Source organism: Tiliqua scincoides, chromosome 2, assembly GCF_035046505.1.
Source record: "Tiliqua scincoides isolate rTilSci1 chromosome 2, rTilSci1.hap2, whole genome shotgun sequence".
NCBI lineage: Eukaryota > Metazoa > Chordata > Lepidosauria > Squamata > Scincidae > Tiliqua > Tiliqua scincoides.
Window position 1 is genome coordinate 253,414,012 of NC_089822.1, and position 21,453 is coordinate 253,435,464.

The 21,453-nt window shown below is 47.3% G+C and overlaps 2 protein-coding genes across 2 annotated transcripts in view; both read left to right on the top strand.

The window, feature by feature from the left end:
• The first annotated feature begins 530 nt into the window (after positions 1-530).
• LOC136640247 (zinc finger and SCAN domain-containing protein 2-like) lies at positions 531-6,358 on the top strand. The gene is made up of 3 exons (XM_066615223.1): positions 531-558; positions 1,372-1,506; positions 4,939-6,358. The coding sequence occupies exon 3, from the start codon at positions 5,471-5,473 to the stop codon at positions 6,356-6,358; it is 888 nt and encodes a 295-aa protein (XP_066471320.1). The 5' UTR covers positions 531-558; positions 1,372-1,506; positions 4,939-5,470.
• Positions 6,359-6,694: 336 nt separating this feature from the next.
• The window catches only part of LOC136639058 (zinc finger protein 850-like), a 47,800-nt gene continuing 33,041 nt past the window's right edge, over positions 6,695-21,453 (top strand). Inside the window, exons 1-4 of the mRNA XM_066613085.1 lie at positions 6,695-6,765; positions 15,170-15,305; positions 18,722-20,158; positions 21,427-21,433. Coding sequence (XP_066469182.1) covers positions 19,255-20,158; positions 21,427-21,433 — 911 coding nt within the window. The 5' untranslated portion in view covers positions 6,695-6,765; positions 15,170-15,305; positions 18,722-19,254. The remainder of the gene's footprint in view (positions 6,766-15,169; positions 15,306-18,721; positions 20,159-21,426; positions 21,434-21,453) is intronic.

Genomic DNA, 21,453 nt, shown 5'->3' on the forward strand with positions numbered 1-21,453 from the left:
CTAAAACTGAGTGTTGGGAGAGTTTTGTCTGTGAACAGACAAAAGAAAATATTTCTTAACTCAGTGTGTAATTAGTTTGTGGGACTCATTTCCACATGATGCAGTGATGGTACCTAGCCTAATTGCCTTTAAGGGAGCACACAAGACAACAAGAGACCTGCATCCTGGTGCCACTCTCTTGCACCTGGTCTTCTGAGAGCCTGTTGCTAAAAGGCTGCACATACCCATCTTGGCTTGCAACCTGTGATAGGCTTGTCTTCTAGAAATCCACCTTTAAAATCCCTTTTTAAAGGCATCTAGGCCAGACGCCATCACCTCATTCTGTGGCAAGGAATACCACAGGCTAACCACACACTGCGTAATGAAATATTCCAGCTGGTGTGCATTCCCCCTTTAGGCTGCTTGCAAGATCTTCTGCAGAGTCTTTATCATGACACACTGAGGGTTAAAATAAGTGACTCTGGATTCTCAGAGGGGTGAACAGGAAGGGGAGGTGAGGTCACTTCCTCCAGCATTCCCTTTCTCTGCTTGTTGGAGCCATGTATGTGGGGTGAGCAGGTGAGTCCAAGTCCTTTAGGAGGTCCAGGGGCTGCCTGGGTGAAAGTGGAGGGTAGCCCCCAGGAGACCCTGAAACATCTGCCCGGGCAGAAGGAGCCTGAGCATCCCTGAGACCCCTGCAGAAAACAGCTGGGTATGGCAGAGACCCTGGAGGACAAGATCTTGGACAGGGCACAGCTCCTGAGACCAAAGGGCTGCTGGGAGCTTTGAAACTGTAATTAGTTCCTGTATATTTCTGGTGTCACATATTGTTGTTTAAGCCCATTGTGTTCAGTAAGACACTCAACACAATCCTAACCTGCACTGGAATAGGCTGGCCAACAGGCAGGTTAGGAGGTGGAAGGAGCACTACTCAGAGTAAGGGGACATTTCTCCCTGCCCCAAGTAATGCCCCAGGCACCACAATGGGGAGACTCAAATACAGTATGTGCCAGCGAAATACTGCATAATGCCAGGCTGCTCAGGAGGGGAATTAGAATCCAGACTAAGTGCTGGAAGCTGGTCCCATCCCTCTCCCATCAGCCCGCCTGCTACTCTCCCTCCCCTGCCCTCCCAAACCCCTGTACCAGCCGACCTCTGCCTGCACAACCTTACCAGGTCCAGGTGGTGCAGAGGCTGGATGTGCCCTCTGTGGGCCGGCAGGCATCCTTGCACCAGCCCAGCCAGCTCTCCCAAAGGGCCAGCGCAAGGGGCTTTTGTCGGAGATTCAGATTGCACTCTTAGGCTGTAATGCTGTCTTACTAACCAGGAAAAGAATGCGCCTCACGTTCTGGTTTCAGCTCTTGTAGTCTTCTGTGTTCTTGTTTTTAACAGAGGCAGATGGGGTATAAAACATATGAATGAGAGCTGGGTTTGCAGCAGAAAAGGATCCCTCCAGCACCTGTGCCTGTTAAAGAGAGAGGCAGAGACTCATCTCTTCAGAAGGAGGAGCCAGGCAGGCAAAGCAAGGTGAGCTCCTCAGCAACATGGCTGGGAAGGTGCATCTCCCAATGAGTGTCCTGCAGAGAGCAGCTTCTGTAATCTGTGAAAAATATGTCTGCATCTTTCAAGTTGTGTGTCTCAGTGGGGTGTGTGTGTGTGTGGGTCCTTCCAGCTCCAAAGATAACTGGGCTTCCACCTAGGACCGAAGTGTTTATTTTGGGCAACTATGCGGCCAGGTGACCCCTGATAAATATGAACTTCCTCCATCCTCTTCGTCCCCAAATCTGTTTTTCCCCACCATTTTTTCCCCAACCAGGTCCTAGTTACCAGACCTGGAATCAATACAGAATCGCTTTGTATGCCACTAGATTTCAGTCTTAGAAAAGCAGTGGGAGGACTGAACTGAGGCAGAAAATACAGCAGGAAAGGTGGGTCGTGGTGTGCTTAGAAAGAAGCAAGTTGTGCAAGGAGCTTTCAAGGAGGGATGTGACTAGTTAGGGAGACAGGGGAAGAATTGGGGACCAAGTGGCACAAGGAAGAAGTCAAGGCAAATGTACCAGGATGTGTGCAGGTCACCCAACTCGGGCATTTCTGGATCAGAACTGGAGCCTATGGAACTAATAGGAAGGTGGTGTCAGACAGCATAAGGAAGGATGGAAAGGGTCTGACGAGTAAAAGCTTTCCCATCACCTTTGTGTCCTTTGCAGGTAGTGGAATGGCATCAGTGCCACATTCTAATGTAGACTGTGTCCTCGTTGGCATGAATGAGCAACTGGACAGCCTGGTTAGGTCGGGGCAAGATCACTGGGAATGCCAGAAATTCCTTGGGTGCTGCCTCCTTGGTTACATGTCTTGAAAGACCTTTTTTTCTGGTGTTGAAAGTCAATCAAATTTTACTGCTTACAGCAGGTTGTGGGAATGGCACACCAAGAGTTAGAAGCTGATCATTTGACCGGTTATTATTTAAGGTCACAATCCTATTCTGCGCTGCAACAGGCAAGTGAAGAGGCTTGCGCTGTACACAGCACAGGATAGTGGCCAGAAGTGGCTTAGCCAGAGGCAAGGGGAAACTTTTCCCCTTACCCCTGCATAAGGGCCGCTGGCCCCTATGGGTCTTCTCGAACTTGCATTACCTCTGGAGGTGGCACAAGTCTGAGGAGAGCGAAGTGGCTTGAAGCCGCTCTGTTTTCCCTGGGAATGGGGATTAGGATCCCAGCTCCGCCCCCCCCGCCCTTGGTGTCACCCACTGCCCGCCCTCCCCTGCCCAGAAACACCTCCCACCTCCTCCCCACCTCCCCCCTGCCTACCTTTGCCTTTTGCGTTGGCCCAGGCCGGCACTTCTTGGAGGGCCAGCCTGGCTTCCTCTCAGGGAGGTGCAAATGGGGCCCTATGGCACGTTTCCGACCCTCCTGGGCCGGTGCAAGGGACTTATGCCAAATCAATTCTAGGATTGCACCCTTAAGTATCCCTATTATTTTAGTCTTGGCTGTTTATGTTGGCTGTTTGCTTTGACACAATCAGTTTTGGGTTTTGATTTTTGAATAGATCAAAAGAAGGAACAATCAATTTGTGCTTTTGAGTCTTAAATAGATGCTGAATAGGCCCTAGAGGGTGCATGGCCATGTGTGTGAGTGAGCAGGAGAAGATATCTGAAGACAGGCTAATGCTCTGAGTTGATATTTTTATCCTCACTTTTAGATTAGTTATTTTAATAAAATATGTATCGTTGTCAATTGGTATTCTACATATTTTGAATAGGCACTGCAATATTTTCCTAGTAAGCTGCTATGCGTTACCCACCAGGTTAAGAAATGCAGGGTATAAATACTCCATGTAAATAAATCACTGAACTTGGAGCAATATCAGGCTTTAAAGTATGTAGACTGCCCTGCAGTTCCAGGTAGGCCCTCACTTTGTGAGCACCTGAGCAGGAGCAAGTAGATGGATGCAAAACGCAAGCTGCAATCCTATACGCACTTAGCTGGGAGTTGGCAGTGGCTGAGGGGAGGTGATCCTAGAGAGGGAAAGGGCCAAAGAAACAGGATGAGAAAGGTCTGTAGCACAGCATCCTGTTGGAGATTCTGGTCCAAGATAGAGCAAATGTATGCATTCCAGAACTCTGGCCCCAAAGGCCATTCCAGCTATTTTCCTTCAGGATTAAATGCTTCATAGAAGGCTGGCATCTGTCATGACAAAAAAGAAAAAATGCAGGCAACCCATTGATTTCAAATATACTCCAAGAAAATACCCAGTTGCTCCTGCCTTGATTTCTCTGCTGGATCCAGACCAAAAGGCTCTGTACAGGGAAGCCAAGCTGGAGAATTATGGAACTGCGGCTTCCCTGGGTGAGGATACACTTTTTTCCTGGTGGTTTAGAACAGCAGTTTTCAACCGCTGTGACGCAGAACACTGGTGTGCCGTGAGGCTGCCTCAGGTGTGCCGCGGGTCCAAGGAGTTAGGCGGCGGAGGCGGCAGCTGCGCGCGGGGGAGGACTGGCGGCTTGGAGCCTCACACGGCAGCAGGAGAGAAAGGGGCAGCCTTGCAGGGGCTTGAACGCTCCTGCTGTTGCTGGTGATTGGGCAGCCAGCCAGGCAGCTAGAGAAGCCTGGAAGAGCTCCCAGCGGGCGGAACATGGAAGGCATGAGGGCAAGCAGTGAGAGGAAGGAGGGAGTGAAGTGAGAGCGAGCCTGAAGGTGGAAGCAGGTAGGAGCCAGAAGCAGCTGGCTGGCAAGGATCCTGGAGAGACCCTTTTCCTTGTCTGCAGTGCCCCAAAGTGACCCTGCCTGCATTGCCTCCCCTGGCAAGGCTTTGGCAGGAAGGGCACTGGGCCACAAACCTATCCACACTTACCTAGGAGTAAGCCTCATTGACTATAATGGGGCTTACTTCTGAGTAGACATACAGAGGCTTGGTTGCATTCTTTCTTGAATAAATGAGTAGGCAAGTGATGCTTTTCTTCCCCCGAACCCCACCTCCTCCCCTCCTGCACACACATCCCCCATCATACTTGCAGTTAACCCCTCTCTTTCTGCCCCTCCCCTCCCTCTTTACCACCTTCCAAAGTTCAGAAGGTGCCTCCCATTCCCTTTCTCTCTCTCTCCCTCTCTCCCCCCACATGCCATTTAAGAATGGATGAATCTATGCTTTTAAGAAAAGCATATAGCATATATAAGAAAATAAGGTGACATTACAGCTTCCGTGCAGCCTGGCAGAATCCAGAGTGACTTCTCCAAAGAAACTTTGCGCACCAGGGTGAACAAAGCTGCCCTGTGCCATGACCAGAACAGGTTGCAACAGGGCCCAGCGGCCTCAATTGTGCTACTTCCCCACAACAGCTCACTGAGAGTCGGTCACTGAGCTTGGCTGCAGTCCTACACATACTTTCTTGGGAGTTTGTTTCTCTGAGGCGCTTATAATTTCTCTGCGGCACTGCTAATCAATATTCTCTCTCTGTTCTAGGAAGCACTGGACGAATCAGTGAAGATCCCCGGGAGCTGCATGGGGTGGTGTCACTGGAAACTACCATGCTTGATGTAGAGTCCAGAACTGATCGTGGAAACAGGAAGGGAGCATCTGCACAGAGGACTCAGTCTTTTGTTTCTGAGGGTTGTCTCCTCCATGAAATCCAGCCATCAGCAACATCACAAAGGGAACAGAAGGAACAAGCACCTTTGTCCACAGAAACAATCTGCAGTAAATCCAACATTAATAAAGACAGAGAAAACCCACCCAGGAAGAAATATTTTACTTGCTCTGAGTAAAGAAAAGGCTTCAGCTCATCATACTTCTTGTCTGCATAAAAGCATCCACAGAGGGGATCAAGCTGTGCATGAAAACAGGTCAAAGGAGCAGGGAATTGGGAAATAAACCTGATGCTCATCAAGGTGGACATTTCAAGTCAGTCAGTTTAGGAAGAGAAACTGGAAGGCTGAAGGAGAAAAGCAAAGGGCATAGGCTTAAGCTGTGAATCAACACTTGGAATATACCAAAGATGGAAGACAAGGAGAAACCATATAAATGCTTAGAGTGTGGAAGAAGCTTCTCTGTGAGATCAAACCTGACTGCGCATCAAAGAACTCACACAGGAGAGAAACGATATAAATGCGTGGAGTGTGGAAGGAGCTTCTCATCAGGAGCAAGCCTGACTGTGCATCAAAGAACTCACACAGGGGAGAAACCATATGAATGCTTGGAGTGTGGGAAGAGCTTTATACACCCCTCAAACCTGATTGTACATCAAAGAACCCACACAGGGGAGAAACCATATAAATGCTTGGACTGTGGAAAGAGCTTCAGTAGTAGCTCACAACTGGCTGTGCATCAAAGAATCCACACAGGGGAGAAACCATATAAATGCCTGGTGTGTGGAATGAGCTTTAATTTCAGAGGAAACCTGACAAGGCATCAAAGTAGCCACCCAGAGGAGAAGCCATATAAATGTGTGCAGTGTGGAAAGAGCTTCAGTATCAGCTCACAACTGCTTGTGCATCAAAGAACACACACAGGGGAGAAACCATATAAATGCTTGGTGTGTGGAAAGAGCTTTATTGGTGGGGGAAACATGGCAAGGCATCAAACAACCCACACAGGCGAGAAACCACATAAATGCTTGGAGTGTGGAAAGAGCTTCAGTACTAGGTCAAGCCTGGCCTTGCATGAAAGAACCCACACAGGCGAGAAACCATATAAGTGCTTGGAGTGTGGAAAGGGCTTTAGAACAACCTCAAGCCTGTCTTTGCATGAAAGGACCCACACAGGCGAGAAACCTCATAAATGTTTTGAGTGCGGAATGAGTTTCAGGCAGATTGGGCACCTGACTGCACATCAAAGAACCCACACAAGTGAGAAATGCTTGGAGAAAGAAGTGCTTCCCTTATAAATGATTGGAGTGAGGAATGAGCTTCAGTGGGATCTCATGCCTGAATGTGCATCAAAGAACGTACATGGGGATAAAGCATATAAATGCTTGGATCGTGAAATGCATTTCAGTTACGCCTGAGAGCTGAAGCTCCAGCCAAAAAATCCATATGGGGAAAAAATCACATAAGTGCTGAAATTTTCAAAGTACAATAATTGCATAGACTAGAGTAAGCACATCAACAAACCTTATGAATGTTTTTATAGTGTGGAAGCCTTAAGACATATTGAAGAGTTCATAGTAGAAAGAAACGCTGTCAGTGCTTGCAGTGTGGAAAGACCTTCTATCAGGGCACACACCATTCAGAACATAAAAGTACACACTCAACAAATGAATGTTTGGTGTGTTGTGAAAGTTTCCACCAAAGGGTAAGCCTTAGCCATCTCTAACCAGGGGGAGAGATCATTTGAAATTTCTTTGTTTCTTTTAATTTCAGTGCTAGGGGACATATCGTGCGATAGTGATTGCTCTGGAACAGTGCTTCCCAAATGTTTTAGCACTGGGACCCACTCTTAAAACTGACAGTGTGACCCAATAAACAAAAACAGAACTTAATACTTTTAAAATATTAATTATTAATTGACTTCCTGCATTCCCGAGGCTGCTAGAGACCTTACATATAGTATGTGTGTGTAGACATTTGCTAGACTCTCCCTAGAAAGGGACTGTTCCCCTTCCCAAACCGTTACAGTCATTGCAGATACCCAGAAGGCTGAACTGGAGAGTAAGGTGTGCAGTTAGGAACTTCCTCAAAGTGGGTTCATGTGTTAACTATGGCACACCAATAACTAAAAAAATAAAGAAAACTTGACATGTTAATTTGGGGGTATGACGATTACCACATACCACAGGGTAGTATTCCAGCTCACGATTTTCATCTGCAAACCAGACAAGAATGTTTACAAAGTTTTTTGTTTTAAATGTTTCAAGAACTTTTCATGAGCCACCAAAAATCCAATCCAACCCACTGGTGGGTCCTAATCCTGCTCTAGAAACATCCTAAGTGCCCTCTGGAACCTAATGTTGCATTGACACACCTTTGAGAGATAAGATAGAAGCCTGACATTAGGGGTGCCTAAAGCTGTGTGGCTGCAGCATTATCATAAGCTGGAAGGGGCCTAATAGGTCACTAGTCCAACCCCTTGCCTTAGGCAGGAAAGAGCATCTCCAACAGGTGCTTGTCAAGCCTCCACTTGAAGGTCTCCAATGAGGGAGAGTCCAGCACCTCTCACTTGACAAGCACCTGTTGGAGATGCTCTTTCCTGCCTAAGGCAATCTGTTCCACTGCTGAGCCGCCCAGAAGGTCAGGAATTTCTTCCTGATGTCTAATCAAAATCTCCTCTCTTGCTGTTTGTATCCATTGGTTTTAGTTCTACTTTCAGAGACAGCTGAGAATAAATTATTCCCTTCTTCCATATGACAGGCCTTTAGGTATTTGAAGAGAGCTGACATATCTGCTCTCAGCCTTCTCAATTCCCTCAACCTTTCCTCATAGGACTTGTCCTCCAGTCCCCTGATCATTCTCATTGCTCTCCTCTGAACTTGCTCTACTTTGGCTGCATCTTTCTTAAAGTGCGGTACCCAGAATTGGACACAATACTCCAGGTGAGATCTAACCAGTGCAGAGTAAAGTGGAACCTCAACTTCTCCTGATTTGGAAGCTATGGTTTTGTTACTGCAGGCTCAAATTGCATTCACCATTATCTTCAACAGGTGATTAGAGATCTTTACCTGGCTCTGAAAAGCTTCAAAGAGCCTGATTCACAAAGCCTAGTCCCTTACCTTAAACAAAGGTGAGGGAACCACAACTTCTCCTGACTTGGAAGCTATGATTCTGTTAGTGCAGGCTCAAATTGCATTCACCATTATCTTCAACAGGTAATTAGAGATCTTTACCTGGCTCTGAAAAGCATCAAAGAGCCTGACTCAAGCCTAGTACCTTGCCTTAAACAGAGGTGGCAGTTCCAGGTGATATTTCCTGGGGCTGCAAGTTATGAATGTTCCAGAGCCTCAGTAAAACACTGCAGGTGGAGCCTTTTTATGCACGTGAGATTCACTCCTTGACTCTCTAAAATTAGGATAAAACACATTGTGCTAAATCAGTCCCAGAAATGACATTTTACACAAATTGCATAGAGTTACAAAAATACGCTACAGCCTGACACTTGGGGATGGAAGGAAACTAAGGTGGTTCTCAATCACCTGCCGCTCCTTACTCAGGCCTCCCTGTTGCCAGAAGTCCCCACTTCTTTCACAGGTGGGGTGCTGAGCTTTTCAGAGTCCAGTCCTATGCCTGCCTACTCAGAAGTAAGTCCCTTTCTAGTCAATGGGGCTTACTCCCAAGAAAGTGTGGAGAAGATTGTAGCTTCAGCCCAGTCCTATGCCTGCTTACTCAGAAGTAAGTCCCATTCTAGTCAATGGGGCTTACTCCCAGGAAAGTGTGGATCAGATTGTAGCCTAAATCTCCTGCTTTGGCTTGCTGGGAAGACTTGCTTGCTGGGCTGTTTTATTTCCATATGGCTGCATCTTTCTTAAAGTGTGGTGCCCAGAATTGGACACAATACTCTGCACTGGTTAGATCTCACCTGGTGTAAAGTGGAACCACAACTTCTCCTGACTTGGAAGCTATAGTTCTGTTACTATAGGCTCAAATTGCTTTCACCATTATCTTCAACAGGTGATTAGAGATCTTTACCTGGCTCTGAAAAGCTTCAAAGAGCCTGACTCACAACGCCTAGTCCCTTGCCTTAAACAGAGGTGGCAGTTCCAGGTGATATTTCCTGGGGCTGGGGGGTTATGAATGTGCCAGAGCCTCAGTAAAACACTAATTTCTGCTTTTTTTATATGATTGCCTGGCAATACAATTATAACAATATACCTAATTGGTAACATTGTTTAATTCAGTGTTGTGCAATTGCAACTACACTGAAAAGTGGGTTACTCCATTTTCTCCTCCCTCTCTCAGAACAATATAACTAGGGTCCTTCAATGAAACTGATTTGCTGGAGGTTTGGAATGGACTCAGAGGTACTTCTTCTTAGCATGTGGAATTCATTGCCACATTACTTGGGGATGGCCACTAGGTTGGTTTACAGAAATCCACCTTTGTTCTGAACTCCATGCTGGTTTTCCTCTTAAGGGCTGAAGAAGCTGTGCTCATTAGGAATTGCCCACAGCTGAATTTTTTGGGTTGGCAGGGGAATTGTGAGGTTGTATAAGCCAGTGACATCAGACTGGGTAACTTAGGGCACAATCTTTTTCCACCCAAATAACACTGGAACCAGGGGACATGGACTAAAATTGACTGGAGAGAGTTATAACAGACAAAAGGAAGTATTTCTTTACCCAGTGCATAACTAGTCTGTGGAACTCCTTGCCACAGAATGTTGTGGTGACACCTGGTCTAGATGTCATGAGAATGGGATGAAATAGATTTATGGAGGAAAACTCCATTGCAGGTTACAAGTTATGCTGACTGTATGCAACCTCTGGGTTTTAGAGGCAGCCTATCTGAATGCTGGTCTCAAGGGAGTGGCAACTGGATACAGGCATCTTGTCTGTTTGCTCCCCAAGGCCTCTCTGGTGGGCAACTATAACATACAGGAAGCTGAACTAGATGGGCCTTTGCCTGATCCAGCAGGGCTCTTCTTTTGTTCTTCTAATCTGCAGGTGGTAGTAAAGTAAGACTTAATAGTTTCATTGTTTTAGCAGCTGCAGTGCTGTTGACTGCAACTTGTATATCTGTTTAAGAATTGTTGTGTTCTGTATAACATAAACCTAAATTTATGTGAATAAAGTTATAAAGCCTACTGCTGAACTGTCTGTGAGAAGAAATAGATTCACCTAAATCCAGGTTTGGCTGTCTTATCTCCCACCACCATCAGTGTTGCAGCTGCACCTGAAGACTTACAGTGCATCCTATGATAGGAGTTAGGGGAGATGAAACAGTGTGCTGGAAGTGAGTAAAATTATTTTGTACTTACCACCTCGGACACCTGCTGCCTGTTTTAGTGGTGTCTGTCTGAGGACAGGAAACTGGCAGGGAGGTTTATAATGGAGGGGATAAAGACCAGCATGTGCTGTCACATCAGGGTCCACCATTCCTTCCCCCTCCCTACCCATGGCCTGCTTTTACCATTGCCTAGTGCTGTGGGCTTCACAGAGCCCAGCCAAATAATATGATTGAGATGTAAGCCTCATTGCTATCTTTTGAGTATTTTCCCAGGGCCTTTGGGGCAAGGAGCATTATAGCTTGTGCTGGTCTGAACTCTTAAGGACTGGGGAGTCTCTGGAACTTCTCCTTTCCCTAGCCAGAGGGCTGGAAAGGAAAAAGGAGTGGTGGCGGTCTGTCATTGCAGGTAGATGTTTGTCCCGGAACCAGGCCCTCTGAGAGGAATTTTATCATAAGAACAGCCCCACTGGATCAGTCATAGGCCCATCTAGTCCAACTTCCTGTATCTCATAATGGCCCACCAAATGCCCCAAGGAGCACACCAGATAACAAGAGATCTGCATCCTGGTGCCCTCCCTTGCATCTGACATAGCCCATTTCTAAAATCAGGAGGTTGCACATACACATCATGGCTTGTAATCTGTAATGAATTTTTCCTCCAGAAACTTGTCCAATCCCCTTTTAATGGCATCCAGGCCAGATGCTGTCACCACATCCTGTGGCAAAGAGTTCCACAGACCACCACACGCTGAGTAAAGAAATATTTTCTTTTGTCTGTCCTAACTCTCCCAACACTCAATTTTAGCAGATGTCCCCTGGTTCTGGTGTTGTGTGAGAGGGAAAAGAGCATCTCTCTATCCTCACTGTCCACCCCCTGCCTAATTTTGTATGTCTCAATCATGTCCCCCCTCAGGCATCTTTTTTCTAGGCTGAAGAGGCCCAAAGTTTGGGCCCAAAGAGGCCCAAAGCAAGGGGTACAAAGTTTCTTTTGGACCCTTTTGTGAAGGATATGGGGTGAAACGGTGGGGAGGAGGGTGGTGATGGGTAAGCAGAATGGGGGCAGGGAGGGGCGAAACAGGGTGGGGAGGAGGGTGGAGACAGCTAGAAAGTCTTTGAAGCCCAGCTCTACCCACCCATGTGGCATTGGCAGCTAGATTCAGTAATATGAAAAAAATCAAAAGTACTCCTCTCTTTAAAATCTTTTAAACCAAAGCTTGCTTCTGCAGCAGCTGTAGTCTGGATAATCTTGTAGTCTGGCAGCTGCATCCCTGAGCTCCTTTACACTCCTTCATGGTAAGCAGATCCACAAACCAAGAAGTTATTATAGCAGTCCAGTTTCCACCCAGATTTGATACTGTGCTAAGGAGTGTCAGGTATGCATTCCTCAGCCCAGTTTATATGGCTTGCCAGTGGCTGTGGTACCTGCAGCCACATACTTGTGGTCGTGTCCCTAGCATTCCAGGTGGGCAACTGAGTAGATAGAAAAATGTCAGATCCCAGGAAATTTCTGGGGCCCCTCCTTTGGCTCCTGGGCCCCCTTTCTGATCCTGGGCCCAGGTACAAATTACCCCCTTTACCACCCTCTCCTAGGCCCTGCCCAGAACACACGAAGCCTGTGCAGGACCAGGACCAGGACAGGCTGAGCCCTAGAGCCTGTACTCAGTGGGTGTTATTCCTGTGGTAACTGGACAGTTGGATGGCTTTAGAACAAGTGCCTCCTGCAGATCCCCAGCAGACTGTGGCATTATATAGGTGAGGTGATGGCAAACAGCAGGGCTGAAGGCACTTGGCAATGATGTCATTCCTGGGCCTTGCCTACTCTGCTGGCTTGGACATTGCCATGAGTGTGCGAGGCGGTACTGCCAACAGTGGTCAGCTGGGTTGAGGGAGATGGCACTGGTATGAAGCAGTGGGAAGGACTGGCGGAGATGTGAGAGAGGAAGGAGAGGAGGAAGAGCAGAGAGAGACCACAGAGGAGAGAAATGTAAAGAAAGCAAGTGAGAGAGAAGCAGGAGGGATCCTAGCGGAGAAGGGTTGACTGCAGATGTGAGGGAAGAAGCAAGGGTGCATTCTTGGGCGGTGAAGGGGGTAGAATGGGAGGGGGACCTGGTAGGGGCAAAACTGGGGGCCTTCACTTGCTCCTTCAGAACCTTAGGATGAAATTTTCACTAGAGAAAAAGTGACGTACATGTCAGTGGTGTTTGAGGGGGACACAACTAAGACATTCAAAATTATGCAGGAAATAGATAGAGCGGATCGGGCAATGATCTTTTCCCTCTCACAGAACACCAGAACCAGGGGATATCCACTAAAATTGGATGTTGGGAGAGTTAGGAGAGCAAAAAAAATATTTCTTTACCCAATGTGTAATTAGCCTGTGGAACTCCTTGCCACAGGATGCGGTGATGGCATATGGCTTAAAAGCCTTTAAAGGGAGTGCACAAGTCAACAGACCTGCATGCTAGTGCCCTCCCTTGCATCTGACATCCTGATGCTGGAGTTTTCTTCTAGAAATCTGCCCAATCCCCTTTTAAAGGCATCTAGAACAGATGCCGTCACCATATCCTGTGGCAAGGAGTTCCACATGCTCATTATACTCTGGGTAAAGAAATACACCAGCCTGTGTGTGTGTGTCCCCTTTGGGCTGCTTGCAAGACCTCCTGCAAGGAGTGTTTTATCTCGCTTCAATGGCACTGTAAAGGTTAAAAGAAGCGACTGTGGATTCCTAGAGTGGTGAAGAGGAAGAAGTGTGAGGTTTCTTCCTCCAGCATCCCCCTTCTCTGCCTCTTGCAGCTGTGTGTGGGGGGTGGGCAGGTGAGTCCAAGCCTGTTGTGGAGGGAGAGGGGGGTCAAGTCCCAGGGCTGCCTGGGTGAAAGTGGGAGGGGGGAGAAAGGAAGCCCCCAGGTGGGCTGGAACTCCCAGGCTCAGAGGCCAGCCAGGGAGAGGATGAGAAGAGGAACTCTTCTCTGGCAGACTTGGGGTCTGCTTTGGGGCAGCTGCTCTTGGGGGGCTCTGATGGGGGGGGCATTGATGGGGACTCTGAAACAGCTGGAGGGACCAGAAGGAGCCTGAGCATCCCTGAGACCCCAAGTACAGCAGAGACCCTGGAGGGACAGCGTCTTGGGTCTGGCACAGCTGCTGAGACCAAAGGGCTGCTGGGTGGGTGTTGCTTTCATGGGTAGTGTTATGCTCTTTAGTGCTTTAGTTCTTGCAAGCTCCTCTGTTCTTGGCTTCAACAGAGGCAGGTGGTATATAACCCCTAAGAAGGAGAGCTGGATTTTGCAGCAGAAAAACATCCCTCCAGCATCTGGGAAGATGCTGCCCCCAAACGTGTGCCTGCAGGAGCAGCCTCCTTATACAGCATGTGTCAAAATATCACAACAGCAGAACATCAAAACATCACAACACAAGGCCAGAACCAGGAAACATCCACTAAAATTGAGTGTTGGGACAGAAAAAAGAAAATATATCTTTATTCAGTGTGCAATTAGTCTGTGGGACTCCTTTCCACAAGATGTGGTGATGTCACCTGGCCTAGTTGCCTTTAAAGGAGCACATAAGACAAGAAGACACCTCCATCCTGGTGCCACAGGCTAACCACACACTGGGTAATGAAATATTCCAGCTGGTGTGTGTTCCCCCTTTGGGCTGCTTGCAAGATCTTCTGCAAAGAGTCTTTATCATGGCTGAACAGCACTCTGAGGGTTAAAAGTAGTGACTCTGGATTCTCAGAGGGGTGAACAGGAAAGGGGGTGTGTGAGGTCACTTCCTCCAGCATTCCTTTTCTCTGCCTGTTGCAGCCATGCCTCTGGGATGGGCAGGTGAGTCCAAGCCCAGGGGTGGTTCCAGGGCTACCTGGGTGAAAGTGGGGGAAGGAAGGGGAGCCCCAGGCCCGCAGGGACTCCCAGGCTCAGAGGCCAGCTGAGAAGGCACTTTGCCATAGCCTCCTGCCCTGCTTGGCAGACTCTGGGTCTGCTTTGGCATAGCTGCTCCTGGCAGTGGGCTCCATTTCTGGGGGTGGACGGACAGCTTTGATGGAGACCCTGAAAAAGCTGGAGGGGCAGAAGGAGCCTGAGCATCCCTGAGACCCCTGCAGAAAACAGCAGAGACCCTGGAGGACAATATCTTGGACCTGGCACAGCTCCTGAGACCAAAGGGCTGCTGGGAGCTTTGAAACTGTAATTAGTTCCTGTATATTTCTGCTGTCACATGTTGTTGTTAGAGGTATTTGCAAACAGTGTTTGTTTTTCACAGAATTAAGCCCATTGTGTTCAGCAAGACACACAGCACAATCCTAACCTGCACTGGAATAGGCAGGCCAACAGGCAGGTTGGGAGGTGGAAGGAGCCCAACTCAGAGTAAGGGGACATTTCTCCCTGCCCCTAGTAATGCCCCAGTCACCACAATGGGGCGACTCATGTATGTGCCAGCGAAATACTGTATAATGCCAGGCTGCTCAGGAGGGGAATAAGAATCCAGACTAAGAGCTGGAAGCTGGTCCCATCTCCTCACCCATCAGCCCACCTGCTACCCTCCCTCCCCTGCCCTCCCAAACCCCTGTACCGGCTGACCTCTGCCTGCGCAACCTTACCAGGTCCAGGTGGTGCAGAGGCTGGATGTGCCCTCCGTGGGCCGGCAGGCATTCTTGCACCAGCCCAGCCAACTCTCCCAAAGGCACAAGTGTGCCTTAAGGGCCAGCGCAAGGGGCTTGCATCAGAGATTGCACTTTGGCTGTAATCCTGTCTTACTAACCAGGAAAAGAATGCGCCTCACGTTCTGGTTTCAGCTCTTGTAGTCTTCTGTGTTCTTGTTTTTAACAGAGGCAGATGGGGTATAAAACATATGAATGAGAGCTGGGTTTGCAGCAGAAAAGGATCCCTCCAGCGCCTGTGCCTGTTAAAAGAGAGAGGCAGAGACTCATCTCTTCAGAAGGAGGAGCCAGGCAGGCAAAGCAAGGTGAGCTCCTCAGCAACATGGCTGGGAAGGTGCATCTCCCAATGAGTGTCCTGCAGAGAGCAGCTTCTGTAATCTGTGAAAAATATGTCTGCATCTTTCAAGTTGTGTGTCTCAGCGGATGTGTGTGTTGTGTGTGTCCTTCCAGCTCCAGAGATAACTGGGCTTTCACCTAGGACCGAAGTGTTTATTTTGGGCTACTATGCGGCCAGGTGGCCCCTGATAAATATGAATTTCCTCCACCCTCTGCATCCCCAAATCTGTTTTTCCCCACCATCAGCTTTTATTGTCCTAGTTACAAGAACTGGAATCGATACAGAACCTGCCTTGCATGCTACTAAATTTCATTCTTAGACACTGTGCTTTGTGATAGAATGGCAGTGCGAGGACTGAACTGAGGCAGAAAATACATCAGGAAAGGTGGGTTATGGTGTGCTTAGAAAGAAGCAAGTTGTGCAAGGAGATTTCAAGGAGGGATGTGGCTAGTTGGGGAGACAGGGGAAGAAATGGGGACCAAGTGGCAGAAGGAAGAAGTGAAGCAAAGTGTGCCAAGATGTGTGCAGATCACCCAACTCAGGCATTTCTGGATCAGAACTGGAGCTATAGAACTAATAGTAAGGTGGTGTCACACAGCATAAGGAAGGACGGAAAGGGTCTGAAGGGTAAAAGCTTTCCCATCACCTTTGTGTCCTTTGCAGGTAGTGGAATGGCATCAGTGCCACATTCTAATGTAGACTGTGTCCTCTTTGGCATGAAGGAGCAACTGGACAACCAGGTTAGGTGGGGGCAGGATCACTGGGAATGCCAGAAATTCCTTGGGTGCTGCCTCCTTGGCTACATGTCTTTAAAAACCTTTTTTTTTTTTCTGGTGCTGGAGGTCAAACAAATCTTACTATTTACGGCAGGTTGTTGGGAAACCACACCAAGAGTTATAAACAGATCATTTGACCAGTTATTATTTAAGTGTCCCTATTATTTTAGGGCCCAATCCTATCCAATTTTCCAGTGCTGGTGCAGCCGTGTCAGTGGGGCATGTACTGCATCTTGTGGTGGGGCAGCAGTCAGAGAGGGCTCCTTAAAGTATGCGAACATTTGTTCCTTTACCTTGGGCTGCATTGCGACTGCACCGGTGCTGGAAAATTGGATAGTCTCCTCACATGTAGTTGAAAGTTCCTTGAGAAATTCTCTCTCTGCATCGCACTCTCCCATTTTCATGGCATGAGGGGATCCTCTGATAACCCTGGCTGGAGAGGCAGGAAGCCTTTTCTCAGCAGCCTTCCAGGAGTCCAAGGTACACACAGTGCTGCCCTTAGGAAAAGTATTATTTGTCCTGCATCTCTCTTCAGGAAGTTCCTCCCTCTCCTCTAACAACTGAGCAGTGGCCTAGCCGCTCCTGTTGGCTGTTTGCTTTGACACAATCAGGTTTGGGTTTTGATTTTTGGATAGATCAAAAGAGGGCTCTTCTATTTGACACAATCAATTTTTGCTTTTGATTCTTAAATAGATGCTGAATAGGCCCTAGACTGAGGGTGCATGGCCATGTGTGTGAATGAGCAGGAGAAGATATCTGAAGACAGGCTAATGCTCTGATATTTTTATCCTCACTTTTAGATTAATTATTTTAATAAAATATGTAGTCAAATTGGTATTCTACATATTTTTAATAGGCTCTGCAATATTTTCCTAGTAAGCTGCTATGCGTTACCCACTAGGTTAAGAAATGCAGGGTATAAATACTCCATATAAATAAATCACTGGACTTGCAGGAAGATTAGACCTTAAAATATGTAGACTGCCCTGCAGTTCCAGGTAGGCCCTCACTTTGCTGCCCGAGGCGATTGTCTCAGGTGACCTCATGGATGGGCCAAGGCCTTTGACTCTGCTGCCTGCAATGCAGCTCTCTAAAGCACAGGATCCCCATCTGCACTACAACCACATCCTGAGATTCCTGTAGGGTTAAACATAGGAGGCTGCCTGATTCACACGCTTCATTCATCTAGCAGAGAACTGATTGCATTTGTTCGCATGGGTTTCTGAGGGGCCTTTCCCAGCCCCACCTGGCACTATTGCCAGAGATAGAACCTGGGACCTTCTTCTTGGAAAGCACCTGTTCTGCCACTGGACCATGACCTGTTCCTTTGAGCTTCCTCACTTAGAAAATTGGCTACCTCTCAAAAGGGATTGTACAGGTTAAAAATGACATTACTTTGGCCCGTCTTGGGTCTGTAAGAGGGAGGGAAAGCAGACATTTGCTACCTGTTCCCCTGTGGAATCATTACAGTGATAAATGCTAACAGCAATTCATACCTTTTAGCATTCATGGAAAAAATGCAAAGCGACCCTTCCCCTGAGGAATCTCAACTTCCTTATTTTTCATCATAGCTTCCGCTTACAGTGCCTTTTGGCTTGGAACCGGCCAAGCCCAGCCTTCAACAGTGGGGAGCAACTCTGCTGCAATGAGCAGGCTTGTGGGAGAGCAGTGAGTCAGTCTCAAAAGGAGATTGAAGCTCTCATTTGCAAACATACATTAGCCAACTGACACTCTCATCCCTGCTTGCCCACCAACCAAAAGGCTACAGAAAGAGGGCAGCATTGATCTCTTTTTTCCCCCCTGGTTTGGGTTTGGTTGAAGACAAGGCTCCACTGCCCCAAGGGCTGTACAGTTTAATATTATACAGGTTGGTGATAAAGTGGAGCCTGTGGAAATCCGTTCCTGATCTTTCCAGTGTGCCTGAGCTCAGTGCCATTTAAGAAAGAATGAATCCACTGATAGAAAAGCCCCACAACAACATAACAGATTTTTACATATATAAGAAAACTAGGTGACATTAAAGCTTCTGTGCAACCTGGGAGAATCCAGAAGGAGGCCCACCTCTTTGGACTTCTCCCAAGAAACCTTGTCCATCAGGGCAAACAAAGCTGCCTCCATGCCATGACCAGGACAGGGTGGAACAGGGCCCAGGAGCCACAATTGTGCTACTTCTAGTTGTGAACTTCTAGTTGAAAAGCGGTATATAAATACTGTTAATAATAATAATAATACTTCTCTACAACAGCTCATTGAGGTCATTGTGAATGGCTGAAATCCTATGCATACTTTCCTGGGAGTCAGTGCCACTGACTCCATTATGGCTTACTTCTGAGCAAGCATAACTAGGAGCATAGGCGTTGCTGGGGGGGGCGGTGCACTAAGTTTTGCAGAGAGCCTCCCTGCAGCATGAAAGCTGGTCCTTCCCCTCCCCTCTGGAGCCATTCCTCTCTGTTTCCCCCACCCCTGCCCACATGGCTCCAGAGGGAAGGGGACGAGCTGCTTGCACGCTGCAGGGAAGCTCTCTGCAAAACTTAGTGCACTGTCTAGCTCTAGCTACAGGTTTAATTTCTCTGCGGCACTGCTAATCAATATTCTCTCTCTGTTCTAGGAAGCAATGGACAAGACAGTGAAGTTCACAGGGAATTGCATGGGGTGGTGTCACTGGAAACTACCATGCTTGATGTAGAGTCCAGCACTGATCATAGAGACAGGAAGGGAGCATTGCACTGAGGACTCAGTCTTTTGTTTCTGAGGGTTGTCTCCTCCATGAAATCCCAGTCAACAGCAACATCACAAAGGGAACAGAAGGAACAAGCATCTTTGTCCACAGAAACAATCTTTATTAATCCAACATTAATAAAGACAGGGAAAACCCACCCGGGGAAGAAATCTTTTATTTGCTCCAAGTAAAGAAAAGGCATCAGCTCATCATACTTCTTGTTTGCATAAAAGCATCCACAGAGGGGATCAAGCTGTGCATGAAAACAGGTGAAAGGAACAGGAAATTGGGAAATAAACCTGTTGCGCATCAAGGTGGAGATTTCAGGATAGACAATCTAGGAAGGGAAACTGGAAGGCTGAAGGAGAAAAGCAAAGGGCGTAGGCTTTCAAATGTGAATCAACACTAGGAATACACCAAAGATGGAAGGCAAGGAGAAACCATATGAATGCTTGGAGTGTGGAAAGAGCTTCTGCCTGAGATCAAGCTTGACTGTGCATCAAAGAAGTCACACAGGGGAGAAACCATATAAATGCTTGGAGTGTGGAAAGAGCTTCTCAGCAGGAGCAAGCCTGACTGTGCATCGAAGAACTCACACAGGGGAGAAACCATATGAATGTGAGGAGTGTGGGAAGTGCTTCATGAACTCCTCAAACCTGATTGTACATCAAAGAACCCACACAGGGGAGAAACCTTACAAATGCTTGGACTGTGGAAAGAGCTTCAGTACTAGTTCACAACTGGCCGTGCATGAAAGGACCCACACAGGGGAGAAACCATATAAATGCCTGGTGTGTGGAATGAGCTTTAAGTTCAGGGGAAACTTGACAAGGCATCAAGATACCCACCCAGGGGATAAACCATATAAATGCTTGAACTGTGGAAAGAGCTTCAGTATCAGCTCACAACTATCTTTGCATCAAAGAACACACACCCACACAAGGGAGAAGCCATATAAATGCTTGGAATGTGGAAAGAGCTTCAGTAACAGCTCACAACTGCTTGTGCATCAAAGAACACACACAGGGGAGAAACCTTATAAATGCTTGGTGTGTGGAAAGAGCTTTATCGGAGGGGGAAACATGGCACGGCACCAAACAACCCACACTGGGCAGAAACCATATAAATGCTCGGAGTGTGGAAAGGGCTTCAGTACTAGGTCAGGCCTGGCCTTGCACGAGAGAACCCACACAGAGGAGAAACCATATAAATGCCTGGAGTGTGGAAAGGGCTTTAGGACAACCTCAAGCCTGTCTTTGCATGAAAGGACCCACACAGGCGAGAAACCCTATAAATGTTTGGAGTGTGGAATGAGTTTCAGGCTGAGTGCACCCCTGACTCTACATCAAAGAAAACACACAAGGGAGAAATGCTTGGAGAAAGAAATGCTTCCCTTATAAATGACTGGAGTGAGGAATGAGCTTCAGTGGGATCTCACGCCTGAATGTGCATCAAAGAACGTACATGGGGATAAAGCATATAAATGCTTGGAATGTGAAATGCATTTCAGTTACGCCTGAGAGCTGAAGCTCCAGCTAAAAAATCCATATGGGGAAGAAATCACATAAGTGCTGAAATTTTCAAAGTACAATAATTTCGTAGACTAGAGTAAGTCAGCACATCAACAAACCTTATGAATGTTTTTATAGTGTGGAAACATCTTTCTCAATTTAAGCCTTAAGACATATTGAAGAGTTCACAGTAGAAAGAAACTCTGTCAGTGCTTGCAGTGTGGAAAGACCTTCTATCACGGCACGCACCATTCAAAACATAAAAGTACGCACTCAGTAAATGAATGTTTGGTGTGTTGTGAAAGTTTCCACTAAAGGGTAAGCCTTTGCCATCTCTAACCAGGGGGAGAGATCATTTGAAATTTCTTTGTTTCTTTTAATTTCAGTGCTAGGGGACATATCGTGCGATAGTGATTGCTCTAGAACAGTGCTTCCCAAATGTTTTAGCACTGGGACCCACTCTTAAAACTGACAATGTAACCCAATAAACAAAAACAGAACTTAATACTTTTAAAATATTAATTATTAATTGACTTCCTGCATTCCCGAGGCTGCTAGAGACCTTACATATAGTATGTGTGTGTAGACATTTGCTAGACTCTCCCTAGAAAGGGACTGTTCCCCTTCCCAAACCGTTACAGTCATTGCAGATACCCAGAAGGCTGAACTGGAGAGCAAGGTGTGCAGTTAGGAACTTCCTCAAAGTGGGTTCACGTGTTAACTATGGCACACTAATAACTAAAAAAATAAAGAAAACTTGACATGTTAATTTGGGGGTATGACGATTACCACCTACCACAGGGTAGCATTCCAGCTCTCGATTTTCATCTGCAAACCAGACAAGAATGTTTACAAAGTTTTTTGTTTTAAATGTTTCAAGAACTTTTCATGAGCCACCAAAAATCCAATCCAACCCACTGGTGGGTCCTAACCCTGCTCTAGAAACATCCTAAGTGCCCTCTGGAACCTAATGTTGCATTGACACACCTTTGAGAGATAAGATAGAAGCCTGACATTGGGGGTGCCTAAAGCTGTGTGGCAGCAGCATTAGCATAGAATCATAAGCTGGAAGGGGGCTAATAGGTCACTAGTCCAACCCCTTGCCTTAGG